The sequence below is a fragment of the Manacus candei genome, unplaced genomic scaffold (assembly GCF_025592945.1).
Source record: "Manacus candei isolate 608988 ecotype Guabito, Panama unplaced genomic scaffold, ASM2559294v1 h1tg000048l, whole genome shotgun sequence".
Taxonomy (NCBI): Eukaryota; Metazoa; Chordata; class Aves; order Passeriformes; family Pipridae; genus Manacus; species Manacus candei.
In genome coordinates this window covers 5567304-5594967 of record NW_026138096.1, presented here as the reverse complement: position 1 = coordinate 5594967, position 27664 = coordinate 5567304, and the positions used below count along the sequence as shown (strand labels likewise).

At 40.8% G+C, this 27664-nt stretch overlaps 1 protein-coding gene across 1 annotated transcript; it reads left to right on the top strand.

Annotated features, from left to right (window-relative positions):
• The first annotated feature begins 8661 nt into the window (after nt 1-8661).
• Nucleotides 8662-14058, top strand: LOC127476025 (uncharacterized protein K02A2.6-like). Its single transcript, XM_051798384.1, has 2 exons — nt 8662-8810; nt 12622-14058. Exon 2 carries the CDS (start codon nt 12892-12894, stop codon nt 14014-14016), a length of 1125 nt encoding a protein of 374 aa, XP_051654344.1. The 5' UTR covers nt 8662-8810; nt 12622-12891; the 3' UTR covers nt 14017-14058.
• The last annotated feature ends 13606 nt before the right edge of the window (nt 14059-27664 follow it).

Sequence of the window (27664 nt, the reverse complement as noted above, 5' to 3'; positions counted from 1 at the left end):
TTTTTTGAGGTTTCTGATCCTGTGGTGCTCTGACCTAAGAAATTAATAATTTTGTATGTTGGCTCTACTTTTCCCTATTCTTCCTTTTACCACAGAAAATAAAAATAAAACAAATAGAAAAGATCTTGCTGTCTTTGAAGAAGTGAATGTATAGTGTCCAGTAGGAGTGACAGCAAAAGTGGGATTTCTACAAAACTAATGAGTTAAAAGGATGAGTCTTTGAATTAGTCTTAGCAGCAATGGTTAAAGGACCGAAATGTCTAAGAAAAGAGCAAGTACCCTGAGCAAATATGTCACTGCCCACAGTAGCCTCACAATAATGTAAAAAAGCAAATTATAACCCATTTTATGATCTCGGAGTGTAGATAAGTTTCTGCTACATTTAGACCAGGCTCCAAAATGCTTCAAGTGGCTTCTTCATCGCATTTCTTATCATGACAGCTGGGTCCTCCTGCAGCAGGAGGAATTGCCTAGGACAGATTTCATCCAAAGCCAGATAAAAGCATCAAAAGGTGACAATGTGAAAAATTCTGACTTTAATGTTTAGTAGGAGGCAATAGCAACGTTAACCTGTAGAAGCATCTCAGAAGATCTGCATTTAAATGTAGAGCCACAGCTCATAAATGCTAGCAGCTTATATATTCACTTAATATAACATTTCTGAAGTGCTCTTGAGGAGACTCTTGTGACCCTTGGTAAGAGACACAACACTCCTCAGAGCTACAGAAATATGTTCCTGTGGACATATGCAACTACGAGTCATTTTCAGAACAAATAGTGAAGAGATTTGAGGACCAAGGCTGTGAAGAAGTAAATCACCTGTGAACGTACCAAAGTATTAGTGACATGCAAGTTGAAAATCTCCAAGCAGCTGTAGAGTATCCTCATGCAGTGTACAGAGCCTTGGCTGTGGTTACACCTACGCAACGAGCAACACTTGAGCTCTGCAATTTGCAAGTGGGATGTCCCACAGGAACTTATTCACCAAACTGCAAGGAATGATGCCAGTTAACTGTCTCAAAGTTCTAGAAATCCTTAGAAGCACTAAGTCTTGGCAAGAGGAGTAGAGAGCTTGCCTGTCCTCCAGCATCAGTGTTTTCATAGTCTTTCTTTGGCCAGATCACAGAGTTCAGCTCTGAGTGAGCTTTCTGTGGCTATGTACTTTGTCACCAGCTTCATCCAATAAAGCAGCAGTGAGGGTTTTAAAGGGGTAATTAATGCAAAAAGGCATTCTGACTGAAGTAATACCAGTCTTTACTAGTTTTATAAAGGAGCCAACATCCCACCAGTTATGGCCTTGTTAGAAACATGAGCTAAAGTTACATTTTGTGTTCCAAAAAAACCTACTTGCTCTTGCTGGGCTGAGGAGAAAAGAGGCAAGAGAACTAAATGGGTAGCTGGTCACTGTACTATGATGAGGCCATAACTTTCTCTGACTTATAAATAGCCCAACCAAAGTCTGGGATGAAGTGTGCTGGGGTCATACAAAGTATTCATGGCACATACCAGAATTGCACAATTTCATAATTGTAATCCTTGCTTTCATTTATTAAGTACAGTATTTCTTGTGCCAAGTCTGCAGTTAAACTGCACATTCTCTGGGAAGAAAATGTGTTGTCTTTATATTCCACAAAGCGCCTGTAACACTTTTGGGATCACAATTATTATAGTATATTTCTTTGCATTGCTATAGTGTTCATATCCCAAAGAGCCTTTCTGACACATCAGTTACACTCCACAGTATTCTCCACTCCTCTCGTTTTTTCTTTTTTACTTTTTTTTTCCCTTCTCCATGCGGGATGTATCAAGCTGCTGGGTTTACAATATGCTTAGCAACACAAACAGCCTCACTGACAATGATCCCAGCGAGAGGAAGCGTTTCACAATAAAGCCATTAGCCCTGATGTAGTCTGAAGTTCCAGATGCATATCTCTAAAAGTCAACTTCTTTTTTTTTTTTTTTTTTTTTTTTTGCCTATCTGGTTTTAGATGAAAATCCCTGAGAGTTCTGTACTGTGAAACACATAATGTACCATTTCTATTGGTCCATGTGTATTGTGAATGATACGCCTATAGCTGGTGCTGCAAAATTCCTTTGAGCATTTTGAAAAGCATGTGGAGCTCGTTTGCATTTCTTTCTTAAGGCTGGGGGAAAACTATCTATTTTGTTAAAACAGACATTTCCTTGTGAAAAATATGCAATTTTTGGTTTCCCTCATAGTATTTTAGAAAGAAGAAAAACATACTGCCTTTCCCACTTCCCAGTTCTCTTAATTAACTTTATATATCTGGCAGAAGAAATACTCCTCAGAATGGATTCCATATGATCTATTTCAGCTAATCTAATTCTGAATGTACAATTAATCTGAATCATATCTACTGAGGTATTTAAAGGCCTGATTACATTAGAGAAATCTGTAGCTGTCTAATATTACCTCACTGATCAGATGATACCAAGTGATGATCCATGTCAGTAAGTACTTGTGAATTGCAGGAATACTTACAACCCAGAATTTATTTTACAGACTATGTATTTATGTCCACATAGCTAATATGAATGTACTCTGAAGGTGCCATTTCTTATGTATTCTGAGTCCTGACTTGTCTTCTGTATTTCTTAACTGTTCTTTGAGTAAACAACTATTTTAATATGTAACTTTAAGGAAATAAAATGGAAAAAACCTCTAAGCCACCTAAGCAGTGTAACAAAAGCCTAGTTTAGTAGGGTTGGAGCATATTTCCCTGACTTCCAACTGAAACTGAAATCTACAGTAGAAGACCTAAATCTGTAGTGATACTGTGACTGAAGTCGAGAACAGAAGAGTAGAAAGACCATGCCCATGTCTTGGGACGAAGCAACAGCAAGAAATTTTATTACTTAAGGATTCCACTGCTATTAGGAGAATTAGTTGCAGAATAAGCTTTCCTCAACGTGACCAAATCAGGGTGAATTGGTCAGTCAGCAATGGTTTTGTTAGAAAACAAACTCTCAAGAGGACTGTATCTCACTTCTTCCATTCCGCCTAAGAAAAGATAGCTTAAAGTAAGATCAGACTACAATCACTCTTTGAGATTTTATTGGAAGATAAGAAAAGAAGAAACTAATATAAAATCTTTCAAAACTGATTGCAAACATGAATCCATTTTAGAAATGAGATAATTTCAATGGAATAAGCACTTAAGCTATATTTAGGATTTATGACAGTTTTCTAAACAAAGCTGCCAAGTAAGAATAAAATTTTACTTGGCACATTTAAGCATGTTTTGTTTCAAAACATATGGTGTAGAAATTTGGGAAACTCATTCCATGATGCTTGAATTCTCCCCTTAACTTCCCTTTCCCATTGTATTGGCTTAGTGTACACAATATATTTTATCAGCTGTCTGCCACAAACCCATCCTTCTGACGCACTGCTGCTTCTTCTCAGACCTGCTGTACTGTTCTTGTCTCCTTTTACCTTTATAAAGAATCTTTAATTGGTATGACCTGACAAAAATTCCTCCCCACCCTCTTTCATTCATCTCCTTTTGTTACCTTTCTATCTGCATTATTTCATGCTTATTTTTTCCTAACCTGCTGCCACTTGACTCTATCCAAACTTTTCTGTCTGCCACCTTTGATTCCCAAAATCTAATTTCCCCCAACTGATGGATTGTTCGAAAACTGACAGAAGAAATGCTGTCACCTTCAGTACAGAAACCAGGCTGAATGTCAAAGTGGGATTACTTAAAACTCTAATATTATTATAGCTTTTCTTCATTTAGGATGAAACTCTTTCTTCTGGAAAAACTCTGCCCACTCTCATGTCAGTTCTTTAAACTGGTAGCACATAGAGCTACTAATATCATTGTGCAAAACAGAGAATATTTTCTTCATGGAGAAGAAACTTATCCCAATTTTGTCTTCATATTATATCCTTCAGTAATCAAGCTGTTTACATTTTCTGACATCATTGTCCACTGTTAATATTAGCTTTAATTTCCATATAGCAGACTTCATAGTGCCTGATGTTGTACTATGCTGGAATTGAATTTTATAACATTCAATATCCACTTTATAGAGATCAGAAAATCTCAGATGCTAGAAATATCAGTGTTCCTTCTGTGTGCATGAGATTGGGTCCAGTTTGCCAAATAACAGTGTGTCATTTAATTCTTACTTATATTTTAATTTCTTATATCTATAATATGTATAACATATGGGATAGGCACAATATATGGGCTATCAGAAGTAATAAATTTTAAAATATTTTTTATAAATATGAAACATTATTTCTGAGTCTGAAACAATTCTTCAGGTTTTTTAATATTCTCTGCACATTAAAAATTACAGAGTTATGTTGTTTGGTTGTTTTTTTTTCTGAGCAATAGCTGTTAGCTCCAATCCTGGTATTAACGACATGGAATTTTTTAAATAAGTAAGAATTCATTGTCATTGTCTTCTATCTAATCCAGTGGAAGCTTTGTAACCACTAGACACCATTGCTGGTGGTATCCTGGTATGACTTGGAGCCTTTACAGAAGGTCCTTTGTGACCGATAAGCGCCAGTGGTTGATGATGAGGAGTGTCCAGGGAGCACTAAGTTAAGTCTTGAGTGTAGTCATTTACAATCCAGATATCTGTATTTGTCAGATGGTTTGTTGGGAAGACATTTCAAAAACAGAAGTGCTGCTTAGCCCTCTTTAAATTTTCTTATAATTTCTTATATATAAAACAGTGGTTTTGATTTTGATTTTGTTTTTCTTCCAATCACTTACATCTGTTTTTGCTCCACTAGAAATTAAACAAAATGTCAATATCTTCTGACCTTCCACAAGCTACAGTTTCTTTCCACAAATTATAGTTTCTTTTTTCCATCTAATACTGTGAGACACAGTGTCTGATTCTGTAGTGCATCGTTGTGTTCCCCTGTTGTCTGTCATGCCCAAGTGTTTGTTATTTCCTATCTTTCACTTACATGGCAAATTATTTTGGGTAAGGACCAGATACTTGTTTTTTGCTCACTGCCCAACACAGTGTAGTGGAAGAAGAATGGTAAAAACTATTGTGATTGTGTGTTTATGTGCAAATATCCAATTTGGATGGTTTTTACTCCAGGTAAACATATTTCTGGAGTTGTTATTTAACATCCTGTTTGTACATGCTTTTCAGATGTGGCACATGGCACTTGTGGCATGGGTAAGCACACTACAAATGTTCATCTACAATGGTACATGAGGAAAAGAATATGTTTGGCCAAAAATGAACAGTTTCATTGCAGATTTAACTGATTAAGATGTAAAAAATAGATGCCATTTATAAATATTTAAACTATTCAGAGAAGGAGAATATAATTCACATTTCCGGTCACATTTGAAGAACAAAATCTGTGTACTCACAAAAACCTTGTATCACACTGTGTTTGGCCACAAAGTTGCTCTTTGCAATAATATTATGGTTTAGCTATATGCTTTTGTCCTGTTACCATAATGTAATGAAAGAATTTCTTCATTGTTAAATAATGAGAACAGAAAACAAAAGAAAATAAGCTTTACATTATGTTTCTTCAGAGAAAAGCAACCAGAGCTGTTTAAGCAAACTGGCCTTTATTGGGAGAACAGTGAAGTACGAAGTCAAGGTCACCATTAGAAATATTTGTGTGTGTGTATGCATTTGCAGCCATGTCCAAACATAAACCCTCAGTTGATTCTGCAGAGGCTGGGGGAAATTTTCTCTGATTAAAAATTAAGCTCCCAGCAAAGAAAGTGTAAAGGTAGAAGCTGCACTTTTAAGGTCTTGTATGGGAACATACCAGAGTGTCAATATCAACCATTCCTTTATTCTCCTGGTTTAGCATTTTCTATTTATTTATCTCTTTTTCATTTGCTTAGCAAAATCCCCAGCCTTTCAAGTTGTGTTCATGCAAGAAGCAAGGAAGCTTTTACATAGCTAACATTTATTAGTGAACTAATTGACTAGTTCCCTTCTCCAACACTTAAGTGTTCTCACATTTTAGACAATCACCCTGTGTCTAATTTGTTCACTCTCCAAATCACTTTCCCAACTTTTGCAGATGAAGTCAATAGGTTGTAAGACCACCATGAGTGCCTCTGCCCAGAGAGCTCAGCACTAGGGGAGTGTTGTTGTGTTTCAACCTCGATAGCCTGGAGTAGCTATTAGTTCTAATTGTTGAATGGTTGAACGCTTTGAAGGACAAACGTATGTCCTAAGGCTGTGGCCCTGATGAATGCAAGGGTTTCTTTCACTTGTCATTAGTAATTGAGGGTAAATTAATATTTACTAAGCAGAGTTTCACAGAAAAGGGAATGCATGAGAAATCTAAGGAAAAAAATGCCACGGGAGAAAATGTTGGTTCCTTTAGCATTTTGAACTCAGTTGACAGCGATTAAAAAACAGCTAGTGGAAACCTGGGATAAACTTAACAATTTTATTAGTTTCTCACCCTTCCTATAACAATCATTTTCTCTCCCTTGTTATATAAATATTATACACATTCCAGATGCATAATATATGTAATTAATGGTTGATCCCCTGCTAACTAGATCTGTAGAACTGCTGACTTGTACAAAAGAGATTTTATTAACAATATGTGAAAATCCATCATAGTTGTATGTGTTTTTACAGAGGAGCTACAGAGGTGTTCATGCATTCTATTCATTTAATAAATCTGAAAATTCTACACAGACATTGTTTTTTGGACCAAACTGTACCCTTCAAACATCAGAGGTTCTTGTCATATGATATGTGCATACATAGACGTTCACACTTTTGTTAGATGTTTCCTTAAAGCATCATCAAAGCCCTGAAGTGATCCATATGTTGACTGAATACTTAATGCTGAGTTAAATATGGTACAGGCACTACTTGGTGCAAGTCTTCCTCATCAGCTCCATAAGAGGATTTTTTTGGGTGTTCAGCTATTCAGTAACACCGAATGGAAGCACAGAACTTAAACTGGCAGGGTGTGCAACCCAAGAGAGCAACAGATATAAAACTGTGAGAAATAGCAAAGTGGCATCTTTGAATGGGATCAAGTCCTAGATTATTCTATTGATTCAATATCTTGATTCTGCTACCACGCCTATGCTGTTCAGCTTTGCTGACTGATCTGTGTCAGACACCCCTCACAGGGGCACAGAGTGTTTGCAGGAGTAGTTTTAAGCCAGACACCATCCTGGGTGCACTCTTTTGCTCAGGCCCCATCGTACCAGGAGCTGGGCCGAAAAGTGACAATAGGAGATTTTCCATGGTCATACACAGCTTTTTTAGACAAGTGTGGTGGTTTCACTCTAGGCCTTCCTGGAGACCAACTTGTAACCAGGAAGGAACTAGAAAAGTGATCACGGAAGTATTCCATGCTATTCCTTTACGTAACTTGAGGTATAAATAAGGCCAGCGGGAGGCATCTCGCTCTCTTCCTCTCCGGCGAGGTTCGAGAACGGCGGGTCCCTGTTTTGGTCTGGTTTATCTGGAGCTGAGGCCTACAGTGACTACCGTTATCTGCCACGCGTGAGGGGAGAGCCTTGGGCCGTGTCTAGCCATCCTGCCTGTTCGAAGGGAAGTGGTGAGATTTTTGCTAGTTTGCCTTCAGTCGGCTGGTTGGCTTGTTCGGTCCTTGCCCCTTTTTGTCCTTCTCCCTTCCCCTTTCCCCCCCCCCCCCCCCCTTCTGTGTGTGGTATTCTCCTTTTGTGTATCTGTCTCATATGTAATATATATATATATATATATATATATATTTGCTATAGCTTTGGCTGCTTGGTTTTTTTTTCTTTTCCCTCTCTGGGAGGCAGGTCCTTGTTGTCGAGTTTCGGGGACTTGGCAGGAAGCCAGCTCGAAACTTGCACAACATTTTTTGGTGTCAGAAGTGGGATATTTTGGTTAAGTTTGGCTTGTTTTGATAAACGTTTTTCCAGGAAGACAGCCAAGCTCGGTGTTGTTTTGCAAAACCAATCTATTGTTTTGGGAACAGGTCTGGGAACACTGCCAGAGTCTGGGAAAGCAGCCAAGGAAACTTTGTTTATATAAACAAAGGTTTGTTTTGGGATCAAGAAGAAATAATAACAAAAAACAATGGCTATTTCATTAATTTGTCTTATAATTCTAGCCACCTTTACACCTGTGTTAGGCTACCGTATAGGGAGACGTCCAGACCTTGAGGATGGATGGAACAAATTGCTTCCATCCTTTAATTTTGACATCGAAGGTTTGGTAAAGGAAATCCCCATGGTTAAAATCGGCTCTAATTACTATATAAATCTTATTGCAACAGTACTGTCATTGATAAAGGTACTGGAAGTGCTACTTAAACTTGGAAGAATGGGGTTCCGTTGCCTTCCCTCTTGTAGGAAAGATCACACCTCAAAGGGACTCGCTGGAACTTTGGAAAGGGCTGCAGACAGGCCAGTCCCCGGGTGGCATGGAGCTTGGGAAGATTTCGGTAGATTAGTAGGACATGTGTCACCCCCCATTAATTGGGAGTTCACACCAGAACAAATGTTTGATTCTGGTGAGATGGCCCACTGTTTGGCAGAAGGGTGTTTTTCCTACAAAGATCCGAATATGCAATTCTCCGCTTTGTGCTGGGGCCTGGCTAATGCTTATCGAGCTGCCATAGACCACCTTCAAAGGGTTAAGGTCGACACAGAAACCCAAACCACGCCACTTGAAACCAGTGATGTCCCTATTAGGTCCACAGAAGTTGGAGTCCAAACACAACTTGAAGTCAATGCCATTTCTACTAAGCCCACTAGAACCGGGACTCAAGCTAAGAACCGGAAGGTCATCATTGCCCCTGTGAAGAAGAAGAAGACGTGGGTAAGAGAGATCAAGGAACTTACAGACTCATCTCCCCAACCAGAACGCACAGAAGAAAGAGAAGAAGAAGAAGAAGAAGAAGGAACAGAAGAACCTATCCAATTCACTCAAGATGTAGTGGACGAAGGAGCGGCAGCAATGGGAGAAGGAGCAACAGCAAGTGATGAAGGCGCGACTGCGAGAGAGGAAGTAGTGGTTGTGACTGAGGAAGGAGCGATTGGAAGAGAAGAAGCAGGTACCAGAGGGGAAGAAACGGTTACACGGGAAGGAGCACGTCCAAGAGAACTAGGGGCACGCCCAAAGGAATACAGAACAGCATCAAGAGAAAAGAAAGCAACAGTACAAACGGCCGGTGGTATATTGTCGCTTGATGATTTATATCCTGACTACACATTCAGTGTTACAAAAGACGCAAAGAAGGAGCCAAAGCATCCCCCTCAATTGGAGGGGGAATTATCCCTACCCCTCCAGACCCAACCTTCTCTTGGAGGTGTGAATGATTGGAGGAAGAGGCCCTTATCTCACCACGTGAAAGATTACTCACTACCTCCACCTGCTGGGTATCGCGAACGACGCAGGAGTCCATCCCCACGGCGTGAATGGCATAGAAGTCCATCTCCACGGCGTGAACGACGCAGAAGTCCATCTCCGCGGCGCGAACAGCGTAGGAGTCCATCCCCACGGTATGAACGACGTGGAAGTCCATCTCCGCGGCGTGAACGGCATAGGAGTCCATCCCCACGGTATGAACGGCATAGGAAACCATCTCCGCGGCGTGAACAATATAGAAGCTTATCCCCACGGCATGCTCAGTCTCCACCTCCACATGAGAGATATAGGGAGGAAGTGGGAGCAGTCCCACGTAGGAGTGGAAGAGTAAAGAGAGAGGTGGAAAAGATTCTACGTGGGAGAGATGGACAAGAAATTATGCGAGAAAGCGAAATTACACAATCACTGACCACAAGAGAGCTTCGAGATTTACGGAGAGATTATATGCGCTTGCCTGGTGAAGAAGTCCTCACCTGGCTGGTGCGATGCTGGGACAAGGGAGCTGATAGTCATGTAATTGAAGGTGATGAAGCACGACAGTTGGGATCCATTGCTCGAGACCCTGTGATAGAGCAAGAAATGGGGAGGGAGAAAATGGCGTCCAGTCTTTGGCTCCGAATACTCCACGCGGTAAGAGTGAAATACCCATTTAAGGAGTCCCTGAAGAGTTCTTCAAGAAGGTGGAGGACTGCGGAAGAAGGCATCCAATACCTACGGGAATTGGCCATGCTGGAGATCATCTATTCTGATCCAGATTATTATGATATCCAAGTTCCTGAGAATGTTCCCTGCACGCAACCAATGTGGAAAAAGGTAATTCAAGGTGCCCCTAAACCATATATTTCCTGCTTGATACCCGTATATAATCCAAAGATGGATGAACCAAGCGTGGACACTATGTGTGCTTGGATAAGAACCATCGAGGAAAATATGGAAGACTCCTTCAATCCCCTGTACCGACGCACCTACGATAGGGAAAGAACGGAGAGAGATTATGAATATTCCAGATATGAGGACGACCTTAGAGACAGAGAGGACAGAAGGTATAGAGATTACCAAGAAAGGCCAATGGGAAGATCACGGCGGGACCGACAAAGACGACCTCGGCCTAGACCTCGATCCTGGTCTCGATCTTGCTCACGATCCCTGTCATTCACACGTCGAAGGAAAGAGAACTCTAAGCGTGGGTCACGTAACCAACTATGGGCATACCTTCGTAGTAAAGGAGAAAACATGAAGAAGTGGGATGGTGAACCCACTTCTAAGCTTGAAGCTAGAGTGAGGGAGCTGAAGCGAAAGAAGACTGACAGGAAAGTTGTCTATGTAGTAGATGGAGATTTCTTAGAAGAGAAACTGCGATCGCCGAAACACGAGAAGATGGAGGTCCACTTCGACAATGGCAAAAAGTCTAAGAAGTCAAAGTCAAACTCTGACGACGAATGCTCTGATCAAGACCAGTAGAGGGGCCCTGCCTTCTGCCAGGAGAAGGAGAGGGACCAAGAAGATAACCGGGTTTACTGGGCTGTGTGGGTCCGATGGCCTGGCACATCGGATCCTCAGAGATACCAGGCCTTGATAGATACTGGAGCCCAGTGTACTGTAATGCCTTCGGAGTATAAGAGTACCGAGACTGTTACTATTTCTGGAGTGACAGGAGGGTCTCAAGAATTGTCAGTAGTAGAGGCGGACATGAGCTTGACGGGAGACCAATGGGAAAAGCGTCCCATTGTGACGGGGCCAGAAGCCCCTTGCATCCTTGGTATGGACTACCTAAGAAGAGGATACTTCAAGGACCCGAAAGGGTACCGGTGGGCTTTTGGTGTAGCCACGGTGATTGAAGAGGGGTCCAAGCAATTGTCTGCCCTTCCTGGCCTTTCAGAAGACCCTTCCATTGTAGGATTACTACGAGTTAAAGATCAAGAAGTGCCAATAGCCACAACAACTGTACACAGACGACAGTATCGGACAAACCGAGATGCTGTGATCCCTATCCACAAAATGATCCGAAAGTTGGAGAGCCAAGGGGTGGTCAGCAGAACCCATTCACCCTTCAACAGCCCCATCTGGCCTGTGCGTAAATCCGATGGAGAGTGGAGACTGACTGTGGACTATCGTGGCTTAAATGAAGTTACGCCACCGTTGAGTGCTGCCGTGCCAGATATGTTGGAACTCCAATATGAGTTGGAGTCCAAGACAGCAAAGTGGTACGCCACCATCGACATAGCCAACGCGTTTTTCTCCATTCCTTTAGCGGCAGAGTGCAGGCCACAGTTTGCTTTCACCTGGAGGGGCGTTCAATACACCTGGAATCGACTGCCCCAGGGGTGGAAACACAGTCCAACCATCTGTCATGGACTGATCCAGGTCACACTAGAGAAGGGTAAGGCTCCCGAACACATCCAGTACATCGATGACATCATTGTATGGGGGGATACAGCAGAAGAAGTTTTCAAAAAAGGACAGACGATCATCCAGATTCTCCTCGAGGCCGGTTTCGCTATCAAGAAGAGCAAAGTCAAGGGACCTGCCCGAGAGATCCAATTCCTAGGGGTGAAATGGCAAGATGGACGACGCCAGATACCAACAGACATCATCAACAAGATTGTAGCAATGGCTCCCCCCACAAACAAGAAAGAAACCCAAGCTTTTCTGGGAGCCATAGGCTTCTGGAGGATGCATATCCCAGAATACAGTCAGATTGTGAGCCCTCTTTACTTTGTGACCCGTAAAAAGAACAATTTCCAGTGGGGTCCGGAGCAACAACAAGCTTTCAGGCAGATCAAGCAAGAAATTGCACATGCCGTGGCTCTTGGACCAGTTAGAATGGGACCAGATGTAAAGAATGTGCTCTACTCTGCAGCTGGAGATAAAGGTCCCTCCTGGAGCCTCTGGCAAAAGGTGCCTGGCGAGACGCGAGGGCGACCACTGGGTTTCTGGAGCCGAAGCTACAGAGGTTCTGAGGCCAATTACACCCCTGTGGAAAAGGAAATCTTAGCGGCGTATGAAGGTATACGAGCAGCTTCAGAGGTAATTGGTACCGAAGCACAGCTCTTCCTGGCACCCCGATTACCCGTCTTGAGCTGGATGTTCAAAGGGAAGGTGCCCCCTGCGCATCATGCCACCGATGCCACGTGGAGCAAGTGGATGGCTTTGATTACACAACGTGTCCGAATCGGGAACTCGAATCGCCCCGGCATCTTGGAAATCATAACCAATTGGCCTGAAGGTGGGAACTTCAGTCTGGCAGAAGAAGAAGAGCCAGTGAGCCGAGCCGAGGAAGCTCCGCCATTTGATCAGCTGCCAGATGAAGAAAGGCGTTATGCCCTTTTCACTGATGGTTCTTGCCGAATTGTAGGAAGGAACCGGAAGTGGAAAGCGGCCGTTTGGAATCCCACCCGACGAGTGGCAGAAGCCGCTGAGGGTCAAGGCGAGTCGAGTCAATTTGCGGAACTCAAAGCCGTCCAATTGGCCCTGGACATTGCTGAACGAGAAGGTTGGCCGAGACTCTACCTCTACACAGACTCGTGGATGATAGCCAATGCTCTATGGGGATGGTTAGAGCGATGGAAGAAGATGAACTGGAGGCGTGGAGGAAAACCCATCTGGGCTGCTGACTTGTGGCAGGACATCGCTGCCAGAGCGAAGAGTCTGAATGTGAGAGTCCACCATGTAGACGCCCATGTGTCCAAAAAGCGAGCTAATGAAGAACATAATAACAACAGAGAAGCGGACCGAGCTGCACAGATAGGGGTGTCACAAGTAGACCTAGACTGGCAGCAGAAGGGAGAGCTGTTTCTGGCTCGATGGGCCCATGATGCTTGCGGTCATCAAGGCCGAGATGCCACCCACAGATGGGCACGAGACCGAGGGGTGGATTTAACCATGGATATCATTTCTGAAGTTATCCATGATTGTGAGACTTGTGCCGCTATTAAGCAGGCGAAAAGACTGAAACCCCTGTGGTATGGTGGACGATGGGATAAGTATAAGTATGGAGAGGCATGGCAGGTTGATTATATCAAACTGCCACAGACCCGCCAAGGTAAGTGCTATGTACTTACCATGGTGGAAGCAACAACGGGATGGTTAGAGACTTTTTCAGTGCCCCACGCAACGGCCCGGAATACCATTCTGGGCCTTGAAAAGCAAGTCCTGTGGCGACACGGGACCCCAGAACGTATTGAGTCGGACAACGGGACTCATTTCAAAAATGGATTAGTCACCACTTGGGCGAGGGAACATGGTATCGAATGGGTATACCACATTCCATATCATGCACCAGCTGCTGGGAAGGTTGAGAGATATAACGGATTATTGAAGACCACTCTAAAGTTATTAGGTGAGGGGACTTATAAAAACTGGGACAAGAACTTAGCCAAGGCTACCTGGCTAGTTAACACCAGGGGTTCTGTCAATCGAGCTGGCCCTGCACAGGCAGAATCCCTTCACATTGTTGATGGAGATAAAGTTCCAGCAATCCATTTGAGGGGAATGCTAGGGAAAGCTGTTTGGGTTACCCCTGCCTCAGGCCAAGACAAACCCATTCGTGGGATTGTCTTTGCTCAAGGGCCAGGACATACGTGGTGGGTAATGAGGAAGGATGGAGTCATCCAGTGTGTGCCTCAAGGAAACTTAGCCTTGGGGAAAAACTAATTGTATGTCCTAAGTTGTGTTTTTACAGGAAGCCAGTCACCAGATGAGAGAGAGACCTGAGCTAAGCTGTTGCTGGTATCCGGTGATGAGACAGTCCAGTGATGAAACAGCCATAAATCAGAACTGTAATGGTGACTGAGGAGACCAAAGATCTGGACTGAACTGACATCGATATTGATTTTCCAATGACGAGACAACTGTGCCGAGAGACCAACAAGAACTATATATATATATATATATATGCAAATGTGTATATATATGCGCGGGATGTAGACGAACGTGAGACATAGGTGTTACGTAAAGAAATAGTATGGAATAAGGGGTGGAGAATGTGGTGGTTTCACTCTAGGCCTTCCTGGAGACCAACTTGTAACCAGGAAGGAACTAGAAAAGTGATCACGGAAGTATTCCATGCTATTCCTTTACGTAACTTGAGGTATAAATAAGGCCAGCGGGAGGCATCTCGCTCTCTTCCTCTCCGGCGAGGTTCGAGAACGGCGGGTCCCTGTTTTGGTCTGGTTTATCTGGAGCTGAGGCCTACAGTGACTACCGTTATCTGCCACGCGTGAGGGGAGAGCCTTGGGCCGTGTCTAGCCATCCTGCCTGTTCGAAGGGAAGTGGTGAGATTTTTGCTAGTTTGCCTTCAGTCGGCTGGTTGGCTTGTTCGGTCCTTGCCCCTTTTTGTCCTTCTCCCTTCCCCTTTCCCCCCCCCCCCCCCTTCTGTGTGTGGTATTCTCCTTTTGTGTATCTGTCTCATATGTAATATATATATATATATATATATATATATTTGCTATAGCTTTGGCTGCTTGGTTTTTTTTTCTTTTCCCTCTCTGGGAGGCAGGTCCTTGTTGTCGAGTTTCGGGGACTTGGCAGGAAGCCAGCTCGAAACTTGCACAGACAAGTTTCGCAGCACAAACATGGTATAAAACAAGGCAGGCTACACTGTTATGATGAAAGTGTATAACCAGTGATTTCCCCCAGTCGTTCCATTGCATGAAGGTAATATGCCCAAGCATCACAGACAATGAATCATCAACTCTTCTATCTTAATTGAAGTGTAAAAGACATGAGGACATTCTGGTACCTTCCAGTACACGCATTGATATGTCTTTATGGTCACATCCTAATATCCTCGACAAATGGAGCAGGAGTTAGGATTATAACTTTATGGAACTAAAAGATGCTTTCAGACGAAAGAAATCTACCCCAGCTAGTTAAATCAGATTTAAGTCTGCTGTTGCTAAGAAAGCCACATGAAACATCCTTACTGAAACTTAAAAGTCCCAAATTAAATGTCATTATACAGCACATACATTGGATTCGTCTGTCTACAGTTCCTTGGAATAAAGCAAAACCCTTTTTTTGGAGTATATATATTTGAGAAGAAACTTTTTTTACAAAGCTGGCGTGGCATTGACTCTTTAATGTGGAAACAGCTAAAGTCACTGGTACGACTGTGTGAAATCTCAGCTTAATCTTCATTAGTCATACAAATCTGGTCCTCATTTTGAGACATCTCTGCTTTCAAGTAAAATGCTTTCACAGGTAGCCCTGATGGAACTCCACTTCCAAGCATGTGGAATCATGAAATATTAATTTTTTCCTGAAATATTTTACTCCTTGTGGAAGATGCTCCCTAGGTTTCTCTGGATTAGAAAGCAAAATACAAAACCGCCCTCTAAAGTCCCAGTGAAAACTCATTAGACACCAGTATATCCTGCTCTTTAACAAAACAAATGTTATATATATGAAGCAGTGAAATTTGCACCTGGGCAGCTGCCACTGTTCTACCAGCAGCACTCTGGCTGGCTCTTACCTATCGAATAGTCACGTCTGATTGCCGCCAGGGTGTATGTCTGTCTGGTCACAACAACTGAGCTGCTTTTTTACTTCAGAAACTGTAAATCTTTTTCTTTGAAAGGGAAATATTTCCAAGGATTTAACTAATTTAGTATAACAAGAAATTAGTCGAAAACAAGGGGGGGGGGAAAGCAACTCAATAAACCTAAAACCCCTCTCATGTTAACTCCTGACACCGTGCTATACAATTTCAAAGAAAGCACTTCTTACTAGGGGCTTTAGGAGCTCAACTTCCCATTAACACCACTAATAAAAATGTAATTAGAATTGTAGTTTCGTTTTCTCCCTCCAGCAGAGCATTACTGCATTCCTCCCCTGCACGGGCTCAGCGTTTCGGAGGTTGTAGTTAGCAGCCAGCAAGATGTGTCCTTTTGGCGGAACTTACCACTTTGTGAAAGATGTGGTCAAGATCCCAAAGAACTGTATTGATACCAGATGTAGTCTTGTCACTAAGTCTTAAACCAAGACTCTCATGAATCTTAAGTTTCCATTTTCCCCCTCTGCTCTATTACAAGGAAAAGAGCCTGAGTGAATTACTGTCGATGTTGTTAGCAGAAGTAGTTTTTATTTGAAAATAGACGTCATCATGGGAAAATGTTATACAAGAAACTATGTTGAAACAAATTTTTACTAAATTAGGCAAGATGAAGTTTTCATGTTTTAATTCAATGAATGCTTGTATAAATATGTTAGTATCTCTAGTCAGAATCAGTAGTCCTCAAAGTCAATGCTGCATTGCCAATTTAGTTTTTAGACAATAAAGGCGTTGGCTTTTTAACATTAGTGCTCTACGTGTTGCAAAACAAAACAGAAACAATTCTCATTGGTGAAGGATTTCAATAAACTTTAATAATATCCATATGTACGATAAATATTTCTGGACCCTCAAGCACTTATATTTCCTTTTGAACTTGTGAACAGAAATTGATTCAAGGTGACAAATTTGTAATCCATTATGATGGATGGAGCTGCCTTTTAAAAAAAGATAATAGTATATAATTTATATATTCTCTGTGAGTAGATTTGGAAAAAAAAATACCTAAAAGGAAGCCAGATGTAATGAAACAGAGTAAATAAAGTCAACTCTAATATTAGTTTTCGTTGAAGCAAGTGCCACTTAATTAGGAGTTCAAAGAAATGCAGATGATGCAAATATTGCTTTTGGCTACCACAACTGTCCTTGTAGCCACTTGGTCTAAAACAATATATTTATTACATATCTAACATGAATTAAGTAAATTATGATATTTGAATTAAATTTTCAAGCTGGAAAAACAAGTGTCATAAGATTAACCAGAAACATGTGTGAATATTTCCAAACATATTTGCAAAGTACAGCTTTACCATTAAAAGCTCAGATGCTATAGTTTTGCATAACAGAAAACAACTGTTGCACGTGTGGTATAATAGCAAAAGTTGATTTCCAAATGGTATTTAGTGTATTTACATATTTATTCCCCATTGTCTTGTAGTTTTATTAAATGATCTTCCATTAAAATTCAAAACATCACTTAACAGATTTTGGCAGCAGAGAAGATTGTACTCAGAGCTCATGGTCAGAGTGCATACAACATGGTGTTGAAAGCCTTGCAACAAAAAGAGGACATACTAAAGATATCAACAGGAAAATAGTAACTTTCAGCCTACCTCTCCTTTTCACCCTGCAGTGACATGGAGTATGTGTTATCTGGGAGTAAAGAGAGGCAGAGTTTGGCCACAGATTTGACAGGAGGTAGGTCCTGCCCTGTAATTACTAGTTTATAAAGGAATAATAACAAACCTGTGCTAAGGTGACTAGAATGGATACCTTTCAGCATAGCATACTATTAGTCAAAGAAGAGTGGAGACTCTATGGAAAAACCTACATGAATTGAAAGGTGTTTTCCAGGTAAACACCACTGACTTGCTGTACTGACTCATTCGATGTGAAGAGCAAACATAATAGAGAGGACTTTTCTATTATCTGTCTTCTGTAATGTAATATCAAAATAAAAAGAGATTATCACTGTGGACTGGGTTTTTAACTAAATAATGAGAGGTGCCACACAGTGGTGACCTGCAGGAAATGTATGCATTCTTCATTCTGCAAGACTTTCACAGGTCTTACATGAAATAAAAAAGAAAGGTGTAAAACCAACAGTAATGTAGAGCTAGTAAGAGCTAAGAAAAGCATAGCAAAAGTATGCAATAAGTAGTCAGTGATATAAACCATTACAATGAGTTCTTATATATCTGAAGCCAGATGTTGTTCCAAATTACATCACTGTAAATCCAGAATAGTTCCACTGAAGCCAAGGAATCTACTCCAGATGAGAGAAGGATTTTGTCTGCAATCTATTCACTTCAGATCAGTTCGTATCCATATGTCCATAGTTTACTGTAGTATTTTTCTAAATGAAGAAAATACCTTAAATAATCCAATCATCTTCAGCATAGTATCTGCCTGAAAGAGCAAGCTTCTCTGACAGGTGAGTTTCTGCCTATCAAATCGCTATAAGTTTATTGACTGAAATCAATAGACTAAGTTCATGTTGAAAGGTGAAGAATAGTAAACCATCCCTTCACATATATAGTGGCTTGAACCAGAATCCAGAATTCACTAATTAAAGGGCCAGCCTGTTAACCACAGTTGTCAAAGTACAGCAGAAATTAGAGAAGTTTGCAGCATGTCACAACCCTCTACCTTGCACATGCAGCATATTCAGATCTACAGAGCAAAGTGCAATTGCAGCAGATCTGCTCTTTATGTGCAGATGGACACTTAAAGAGTGATGGGTAAAGGCAGGACTTTGTAGATGCCAGGACTCCCTTCCACACCACTTTCGTGGCACAGCAGAAATTGATAATCACAGAAGACTGCAGACTTTATTTCCTCTATCTAGAGAAAAGGGAAAGAAATAGGGTACATATTACAGAAAATCAACTACTTTTCAAGTATATCTTCAACATATGTAATAGTGAGTGAAGGCTCATTTGGTGTATGTGAACAAAATTATTTTCCCCCTAGTTAGCTCATAGACACCACATTACAGAAAGTTATTTTCTTTGCATTAACTCAGCAGATGAGACAAGTTAGGGGAAGCAGAGATATAGCAGGGGGATTTAGAGCGCTTCAAATTAGGCACCTTTCTCTTCTGCATGATTGATGAATACTCAGATGTCTCCAAAGGGTTATGGGCCTGTCAATAGAAAGCAAAAATTGTAGTGTTTTTTTTATCTCTTTCTTGAGCTAGTTCAGACTTCTGATTCAGGACTGTTGATATGTAGCTTTTATCCAGTCAAAACATCAGCTCATCTTATGAATATAGCTGTGTAATTGAACAAAAATTGCTTTTTCTTAGGTCCACTAAGATTGGTAAAATGTTGTCTTTGCTTAGGAATGGAGGTATCTGAATAGAAGTGTTTGAATATGTGGGTGGGAAATGGAAGACGTGTATAATTTCTTACGTCTCCGGAGATAAGTGGAATTCACAAAGACGACTGTCCATGCCAACACACGTTCAACCTCCCACTCCTGCTTAACCATTAGGGTTGAAGACCTCTGCCTCCTTCATTTGCTGTATTTTTAAGGTACCCCACCCTTAAGGAAGCTCTCACCAAACCAAGGGAAGAGTAGGTGGGAAGGAGTCTGTTTCTACAACACAGTGGCAGGGACCTAATATTGCAGAGGAATAGCAGATATTTTGTCCTGCTTGCCCTTGGTCTTTGGTTGCATGGTGATTTTCCAGTTGCTCTGTAATTCTGGCTACATTTTAGAGCTGCATAATGGAATAGGAATAGTCCTGGGAGCAGAGCCCAGTTCCATCTTTCCAGCTGAGTACCAAAGCCATGAGCCTGTGCAATCCAATCCCCTTTAGCTTGCCCTCCTGCTGATGCTTTGACTTTTGGACACCAGACAACACAATGGTTGGACTTCAGCAGGAGGGTTAACAGTGACTGTCCTGCCACCCATCCCAGCCAGTCACCTGGGGGTTTGCATCTTCCTGTCAAAAAGTGGGCTTGGATTTCCTCAGAGTGAGAAGGTTCTTGTTCCTTAATGTGTCACTCCATGGATAAGAGCTGTTTGGCGAAGGAGAGCTTTACTAGAAAGGTTTCAGAGGGAATGTGCCCACAAAGCTGTTGCCTTTGGTACTGATCTCGCTACTGGCTGTGTGTGAATTTGCTCAGGATATGCCAAACCTTGCATCCCTTCCAGGACATAGGTCCTTACATAAAAAGGCCCAGTGCCTTGGTTTCTGTACCATGAAATCCTACTCACCTCCCCACTCAGGTCTGTAGGCACCTGCCTGTACAGACTGAAACACATATTTCCACACAGGGCTCCAAGGTCTGACCAGCTGAGGTACTTGCTGGTCTAACATGGAAGTGTTAAGCAAAGTTAAGCTTTTTTGAGATTAAGAACTGCTACAGATGATGAGTTCAGTTGCTCTCTGAGGACCTGCACAGCACAGAAATGGTGTCATGGTGGTCTCCAGGGTGAGCGCTCAGGTCCACTCCTGACTTGCAAGCTGCAGGTGCAGACTCCAAGTACTTCTAACTGTCACATCCTCTGAGAAACCCCCCACACACCTCCTGCTCCCTGGTTTTCATGGAAAGAAAGCTAATAAGCACAGCCCAGGTGGGAATTCTGATCAACTTTGGTAGTTAAGAGTCAGAGAAGGAGGACTCCCATTCTGAGCATTTAAACAGACGTTAAAGAGAGTTACTGAGTCCACTTCCCCACTGGTATTAAGAAGAGGTTGTTCCTCTCATCTCTGACTGCCAAGATGATTGTCTAAGTGAAATTTTCTGCAAGAGATCCATTTTTATTACAGTACTATAATATGAGATGGAATTCACAGAGCATTATGCACAACTGTAGATAGTATCTTAAGCATGGGCTATTATTTTTCCTTCCCATAGTTTTAAGGTTTTCAAGGCTCGTGGTCAATTTATCTCCCTGCAGACTGCCAATAATTCCCTTTGATTTGAGGGGAGTTACATGTAATGCACACAAGGGAATAGGACCTTTCACTTTCTTTTTTTTTTTAAAGCAACCAAATAAAGGCCAAAGAGGGAGTTCAATTTTACACTGAAAATTAACTAAATCATGGAGTTCTTCAGCAAAGAATGAGACAACACTTCTGAAATTGTGTTAAGTCATTTTTTAGTGGTTCTATCAGACTGAAAATTGTAGGATTCTTAAAAGCTCACATATAAAACAGTCTGTGCATTTCTCTGATTTTTCTGCAGAGTTGTGTTGTTAAATGTCATCTTTTTGTCAATACATGGCAACAACAACATAGAGTGGTAGAAAACAATAATGAATGCTGATATTGAAGCTGAATCTACTCACGGTTCTGACTCCAGCTGATATTATGACACAGTCCTCCAACACTGCCACTGAGCAACACCTCTGTGTGTAGATTTTCATCAGTTTTACATGCTGTAAAATTCAGCTTCAAATTGATTCTCATCTCTGTCAGAACAGTGACTCTTTTACCTACCGGGTTACTAACTAGAGGGAGCAAAGATAAGGTAAGTGAAATCACCTCCTTCAGATTCTGTAAATGTCTTTTTAGAATAAATAAAAGGAATGAGCATAATGCATGAATCATACAGAGCCTGATGTAACTACTAGTGACAGCTGAAACGCTTATGCTCTTTTATATGATGCTGTTAAATAGCAGGAGAAAGTTCCCAATTTTTAAGAGTTATGAAAGTTAGAGAAGCCAGAAAATCCTTCAGGGAAGAATTTCTAAATATTTTAAGGACATATTAGAGATCAGAATAGTGAAGGAGAAAGCAAAGGAAGGAGCACAACATATTTTTGCAACACATTGGAATTTCTCTTTCTTTAGGGGATGTTTTTATATTTTTATTATTTTCTAACCGTAAGTAATCTAGCATAATGTTCCTTTGGCTAAATATTTCACTGCACATATAGTTCACTGTTACCTTTTCCTGTGTATTACCTGTTTGATGAAAAAAACCACCATTGACCTTGTGGCTGAGGGCAAGGGTAAAAAAACCCTACTTGTAGATTAAAAAACATCTAGCACACTGAGATAATGTATTTTAAGTAATTTATTCACATTTCAGAGCAAAATCGGTTGTACTTTCTTTCAAAGATCTGTGCATAACATCTACATATAAGTAAATTCTAAACTAAATATGTATGGGCTTGAAGTTAACACCTTGGCTCTTCAAACAATGTGCCCACAGTACAGTAAAGTATTTGATGTTGAAATAACATCTGATCCTTGGCCATTTTTATTTCTGTATGTTTTTATTGTCATAACTGAAAGATGTCTCAGATTTTTATGTTACGTTCAATTTAAAGACAAACAGACTCACTTTCTTCAGTGAAGATCATGTTTGGGGTTTTTTTTCCTAAAATAAATTTGTATAGATGAAGTCATCTGGATGACAATCTTGGCTTTGGGTCTGACAGACGAGTAGTGTAACTGATGTGCACAGCTATGTGCATCCCTTTCATGAGCTTTGAGTTTTAAATCTCTTTGGAGAGTATTGTACCTCTTGCTAATGAGTGCCCATTCTCTCACTCTCTCCCATAAAATGTGAATTGTTAATAAATCAGCCGATAAATTGTGCTCAGCAATATCCAGAATATATCCTAGGCAGGCAGGATCAGTCAAAATTTTGGAGGTGAACTGAAAACAGTTTCCTGTGGTTGTTCTGTTGGAGTGTTCAAACACAGGGAATTACTATCACTTCAGGCATGGAAATTTCCAGTCGAGTAGGCTGGCTGCTCTTCAGAGGGACCTGTGTTAGATAACACAAAGTATCCAGCAATGTTGTAAGTGTATGTAACTGGTAAATCCTACACTTAAGCATCTCTAAGTCAGCCCTGACTTGGACTAAGACATGGAGAATGGAGTCAGACGCTGGATGGGAAGTTGCACATTATTCCTTGGTGTGGTAACTTAGCCAAGACAATAGACGTGTACCAAAAATGCCCTTCTTTTCCATCGTTGTTGCAAAGTGACTGAGAAGCAGATTTTCTCTTCTTGTAAGTGTCTGAGCCTACTGCATGAAACATTCAATAAAATAGAATAAAAAAGAATAGTCTAATTTAGTTGGAAGAGACCTACAACAACCACCTAGTCCCACAGCCTCATCAACTCAGTGCTGACCAAAAGGTAAAGCATGTTGATAAAGACTTTGTCCAAATGACTCTTAAGCACTGGGACATCAGCACCTCCCTAGGAAGCCTGTTCCAGTGTTTGATCACCCTCTCAGTAAAGAAAGGCTTCATACTGTCCAGGCTAAACCTTTCTTAGTGTAGTTTTGAGCCATTCCCACGTCTTGTCGCTGGATACCAGGGAGAAGAGATTGGTAAGTCACTCATTGCTTCCTCTGCTGTGGAGAGCAATGAGATCTGCAAAACTGTTAGTGGTTTCCTGGTGTTTTGTCTAGTAAACATGCTAGAGTAAAGAATCTGCCACAATCTTTTTCTTACTAAGGATCTCAAAAATGCATTGTATTGTATTTTGGGACTTTTCAATAAAAGGATTTCAAGCAAGAGAATGTAAACAGAATTTATCATGAAATTATAACACCAAAGGGAATAGCTGTGAACAGACTGGAAGAGAATTTATGTATGCAACATTGTCTGTGCATAACTGACGCATATTGTAATCCTCATTATTTGAATTATTCTTTTCCTTTCTACTCGACAGGCCTATCCATTATGAAAATTGTTATTGTTTCAATGAGAATACAAGTTGTTCTGAGTATTGGGAAGCAGATTATAACTATTGTTGCCAGTTCCTAAAATGCCTGTTGGGCATTGCTATTTTATTCAGTAAATAAAGAGTTTAAAACAATAATTTTTATTTGTTAGAATGAACATACTTGTATCTGTTCTCCTTGTTCCTACAGTGCAAGGCCTTTCAGTCAGCATTTTCTTTTTCTAGAGAGATGTCACAAGTTTGCAATGAAGAATGTTCACAGAAATCATAGAAACCATAGAATGGTTTGCATTGGAAGGGACCTTAAAGCTGACCTAGTCCCAGCTCCCCTGCCATGGACAGGGACAACTTCCACTAAATCGGGTTGCTCAAAGTGCCAGAATTAATTTATTTTGAACTACCATTATTTTTGCCATCCGTAAGGAACAAATGTGGGACTTGTAACAGCCAAAACCACTGGTGCTTAAATTAAAGGCCAGTCTCTTTAAAGTAGGCCAGACTCCTCTGCAGCTCAGGCAAATTGGCTTGTTGGTAATGGATACTACTGAAGAGAGTACTGGAGGTGGTATCAGATGTTTTAATCTAGATTATCCTTCCTGTGTGTACCAGGCTCTCCTTGATATTGGTGGGAACTAGGCATCATAATATATTTGAGTATTTTGGTACTTTAGAGTTTTCCACTCAAGCCTGCAAGACCTCTGAACAGAGAGCTCTTGCCTTGGTCTGAGGAAACTCCTTACGTGGGAAGTGACACTTGCCAGACCTTTGAAGACTTTTTGTTTTTAAAGACAGCAAAACATTTCTTCTTTGAAGTCATTCAAGGGGACCTCTCCTCTCCAAACCTCTCCGAACCTCTCCTCTCTGAACCTCTTTTCCCTTTCTTTCTTTCTTTCTTTCTTTCTTTCTTTCTTTCTTTCTTTCTTTCTTTCTTTCTTTCTTTCTTTCTTTCTTTCTTTCTTTCTTTCTTTCTTTCTTTCTTTCTTTCTTTCTTTCTTTCTTTCTTTCTTTCTTTCTTTCTTTCTTTCTTTCTTTCTTTCTTTCTTTCTTTCTTTCTTTCTTTCTTTCTTTCTTTCTTTCTTTCTTTCTTTCTTTCTTTCTTTCTTTCTTTCTTTCTTTCTTTCTTTCTTTCTTTCTTTCTTTCTTTCTTTCTTTCTTTCTTTCTTTCTTTCTTTCTTTCTTTCTTTTTCTTTCATGGATAAGTGAGCCATTCAAAGAGAATTAGAGGAAATTAATTGCACATGGTGTTAAACTGCAGGAGGCAAGCTCAAAGAATTTCCATTTTTAGCTTAAAAAACCCATCTTCCCAATCACTATAGCTGGAACTCACTGCAATAGAAGTTCAGTTTCATAACTGTCTGATAACACTCAATCTGAAAAATTTTGACATATCTGTTATGGGACTAATTTATGAAGGTCTTTCAAAACACAAGGTTAATTTAAAGAGCCTTGCTGTCTTTAACGGTAGTACAGGAAATAGTAATATGGCTTTTAAACTAAATTATTCACCAGTACACTATCAATTGTGATGCTGCTAAATAGATCTCATAATACTAAATTTGTTTCACTGTTGGCAGAAGAATTCAGAAAAATTAACAATAAAAGTAGGCAAAACAAACCCAAAACTAGTCTCTGAAAAAATAAGTAAGTCAATGACCATATGTTCCCTGGACCTGACGGCTAATTTCTGTTGTGTTACACTACTTTTACATGTCTGAGCTCAGTAATTGTGATCCACAGTCAACCACTGTCCTCAGATGGGATTGAGAGAGAAAGGAAAGGCTGGAGATTCCTCTTGGCAGAAGGGAATCCCTGTTACTTCCAGAGTGTCTGTGGATGAATACTGTTCCATAGAGGCTCAGCTTCAAGAATTGTGTTTGCCTTGCATCTGTGCAACACCTCTACTCCCCTGAGGTCCCCAGTCTCACCCTTTGGTACAGCACGTCTGGTTCTATGCAGGCTCTGTCCAAAGAAGCAGCATAGGATGACCATACTCTTAATTTCAGGGTTAGAGACAGATACCTGCAATAGGTGGTCTGGACACCTTCTTCTATTTGAGTAGTCTAAAGGAGAAAAGATGGACTCTTCCAAAGATTAATTCTACTCGGGGAAATAACCATGCTCACCTACATGGGCTGGGGCCAATTAGCTGCAAAGCGGCTTTGGAGAAAAGGCCCTGGGGGCAAAAAGGACTGGCAGCCTCCTGGGCAACTTTAGGCATAGCATTGCCTGCAGGATAGGAAAGGTATTTCTTCTTCTCTGCTCAGCTCTGGTGAGACACATCTGGAGTGCCGGGTCCAGTTCTGGGCTCTCCAGGACAAGAGAGGCAGGAACAGACTGGAGCGAGTCTGGTAAAGGGCCACAAAAATGACCAAGGGACTGGCACATCTGTCAGTGAGGAGAGGCTGAAGGAGCTGGGACCCTTTAGACTGATGAAGAGTCTTGGGAGATCTAATTCATGTGTATAAATACCCAGTGGAAGGATTTAAAGAAGAGGAAAACAGCCTTTTCTGAATGGTATCTAGTGTAACAATGGGCACAAACTGAAACATGTGAAATTCCATTTAAATTCCATTGAAAAAAAAAAAAAAGGTCAAACGTTGGCACAGGTTGCCTAGAGAGGTTGTGGAGTCCCCCTCCCTGGAGATATTCAAAACCTGACTGGAAGTGGTCCAGGGCAAGCTGACCAAGAGGTCTCTGTTTTTAGGAGGGCTCTTGGACTAGATGATCTCCAGAGGTCCCTGACAAGCTCAGCTATTCTGTGATTGAGTGTGCCATAGAATAGTTTTGAAATCCAACCTGGGAATACTGTAGTTAATTGTCTTCTGTATGTATGGTACTATTTTATCTCATTTTCCTTTCCTCCTACAAGTGGGAGTAGCAAAACAACTGTCCTTATTGTCAAATGAAATGAATCTTAGGGATGCAAAATGGATTTCTAGTCACTCATTGAAAATCTTCTAGGAGGAGGACAGAGCAAAAGTCGTTCTGCAGAAGAACACTATGTCAGATGGAATGTCCCTATGAATGAAAATAATTATTTTACTGTATTCATAGATGTCATACTCAGAACAGATTTTTTATGGAATAAGAAAACCAATTTTAAGATACCTTTTTTTTTGAAGAGTACTCTTGCAAATATATATATATGGGCACCTTTTTTTACCCAGAGCTCTACCTCATAAATGATCCTTTTTTCTAGTTAAAGTACAGTGGAATACTGTTTGTCAAGAGGAGGGGTAACACCATCCAGCATGTATAACCACTGCTCAAACCACAATATTTCCTTGTGAGCATACTAGTACTGCAACTAGTCTTTCATTTTTGGTTTTGCTTTTTGTGGGTAGGAGGTTGTTTGTTTTAGGAGTGCTTTTCATATCCCATACTTTTGATGTAGATGTTTTCTGCAATCTGGTTAAAGTACTTTGTCTTGTATTGAATATATATGAAATATCTCTTACCTCAATATATTTTAATAGTTACTAGTTAAGTATACTGAAAACAAAAAATAAATACAGGGCTTGTCATTAAGCTATTTTGAGATAAGAATGTGAAAATTGATGTATTCATCAATTTATTTTAAAGGAAGACTTCAACAGTGTTTCTAACTCAACACAAGTTTTCCTCCATGTACTTTGAAGTCAGGAAACTCCAGCTGTTAAAAACATAAACATCATAAAATCATATTAGAAAAAATATTTTTCATACAGAAAAGTTTGTTAAAATTTTGCAAATCAACTAAATGAAAGCAAGCAGCCAGGGATTTACAGAGCCTGGTATCACAATTCTATCTGCTGTGGTTTTACTACTGAAAAGAGGATATATGTACTTTATAAATTGCATTTAATTCCAGTGCAACATATCAGTCTTAAAGCTTTTCACAGATTGCACTGAAGCAGGAGCTGGGATAGAATATGTCAGGAAAATATCAGGGGAAATTCATTCCTTTGTTGTTATTGGTATCAGCTGTTGGCAGTGTCAAATCCTCAGGGGAAGATGTACCCTCAAGGTCTCATGCTGTATTATTATACACAACACACAGGTACATTAGTTACACTGTCTTTCTTCAACACACACCGTGTGGTACTCGAATA

Bases quoted from the DNA above. Each gene is read 5' to 3' on its own strand.
- LOC127476025 (XM_051798384.1), top strand. From the start codon at position 12,892: ATGATAGCCAATGCTCTATGGGGATGGTTAGAGCGATGGAAGAAGATG.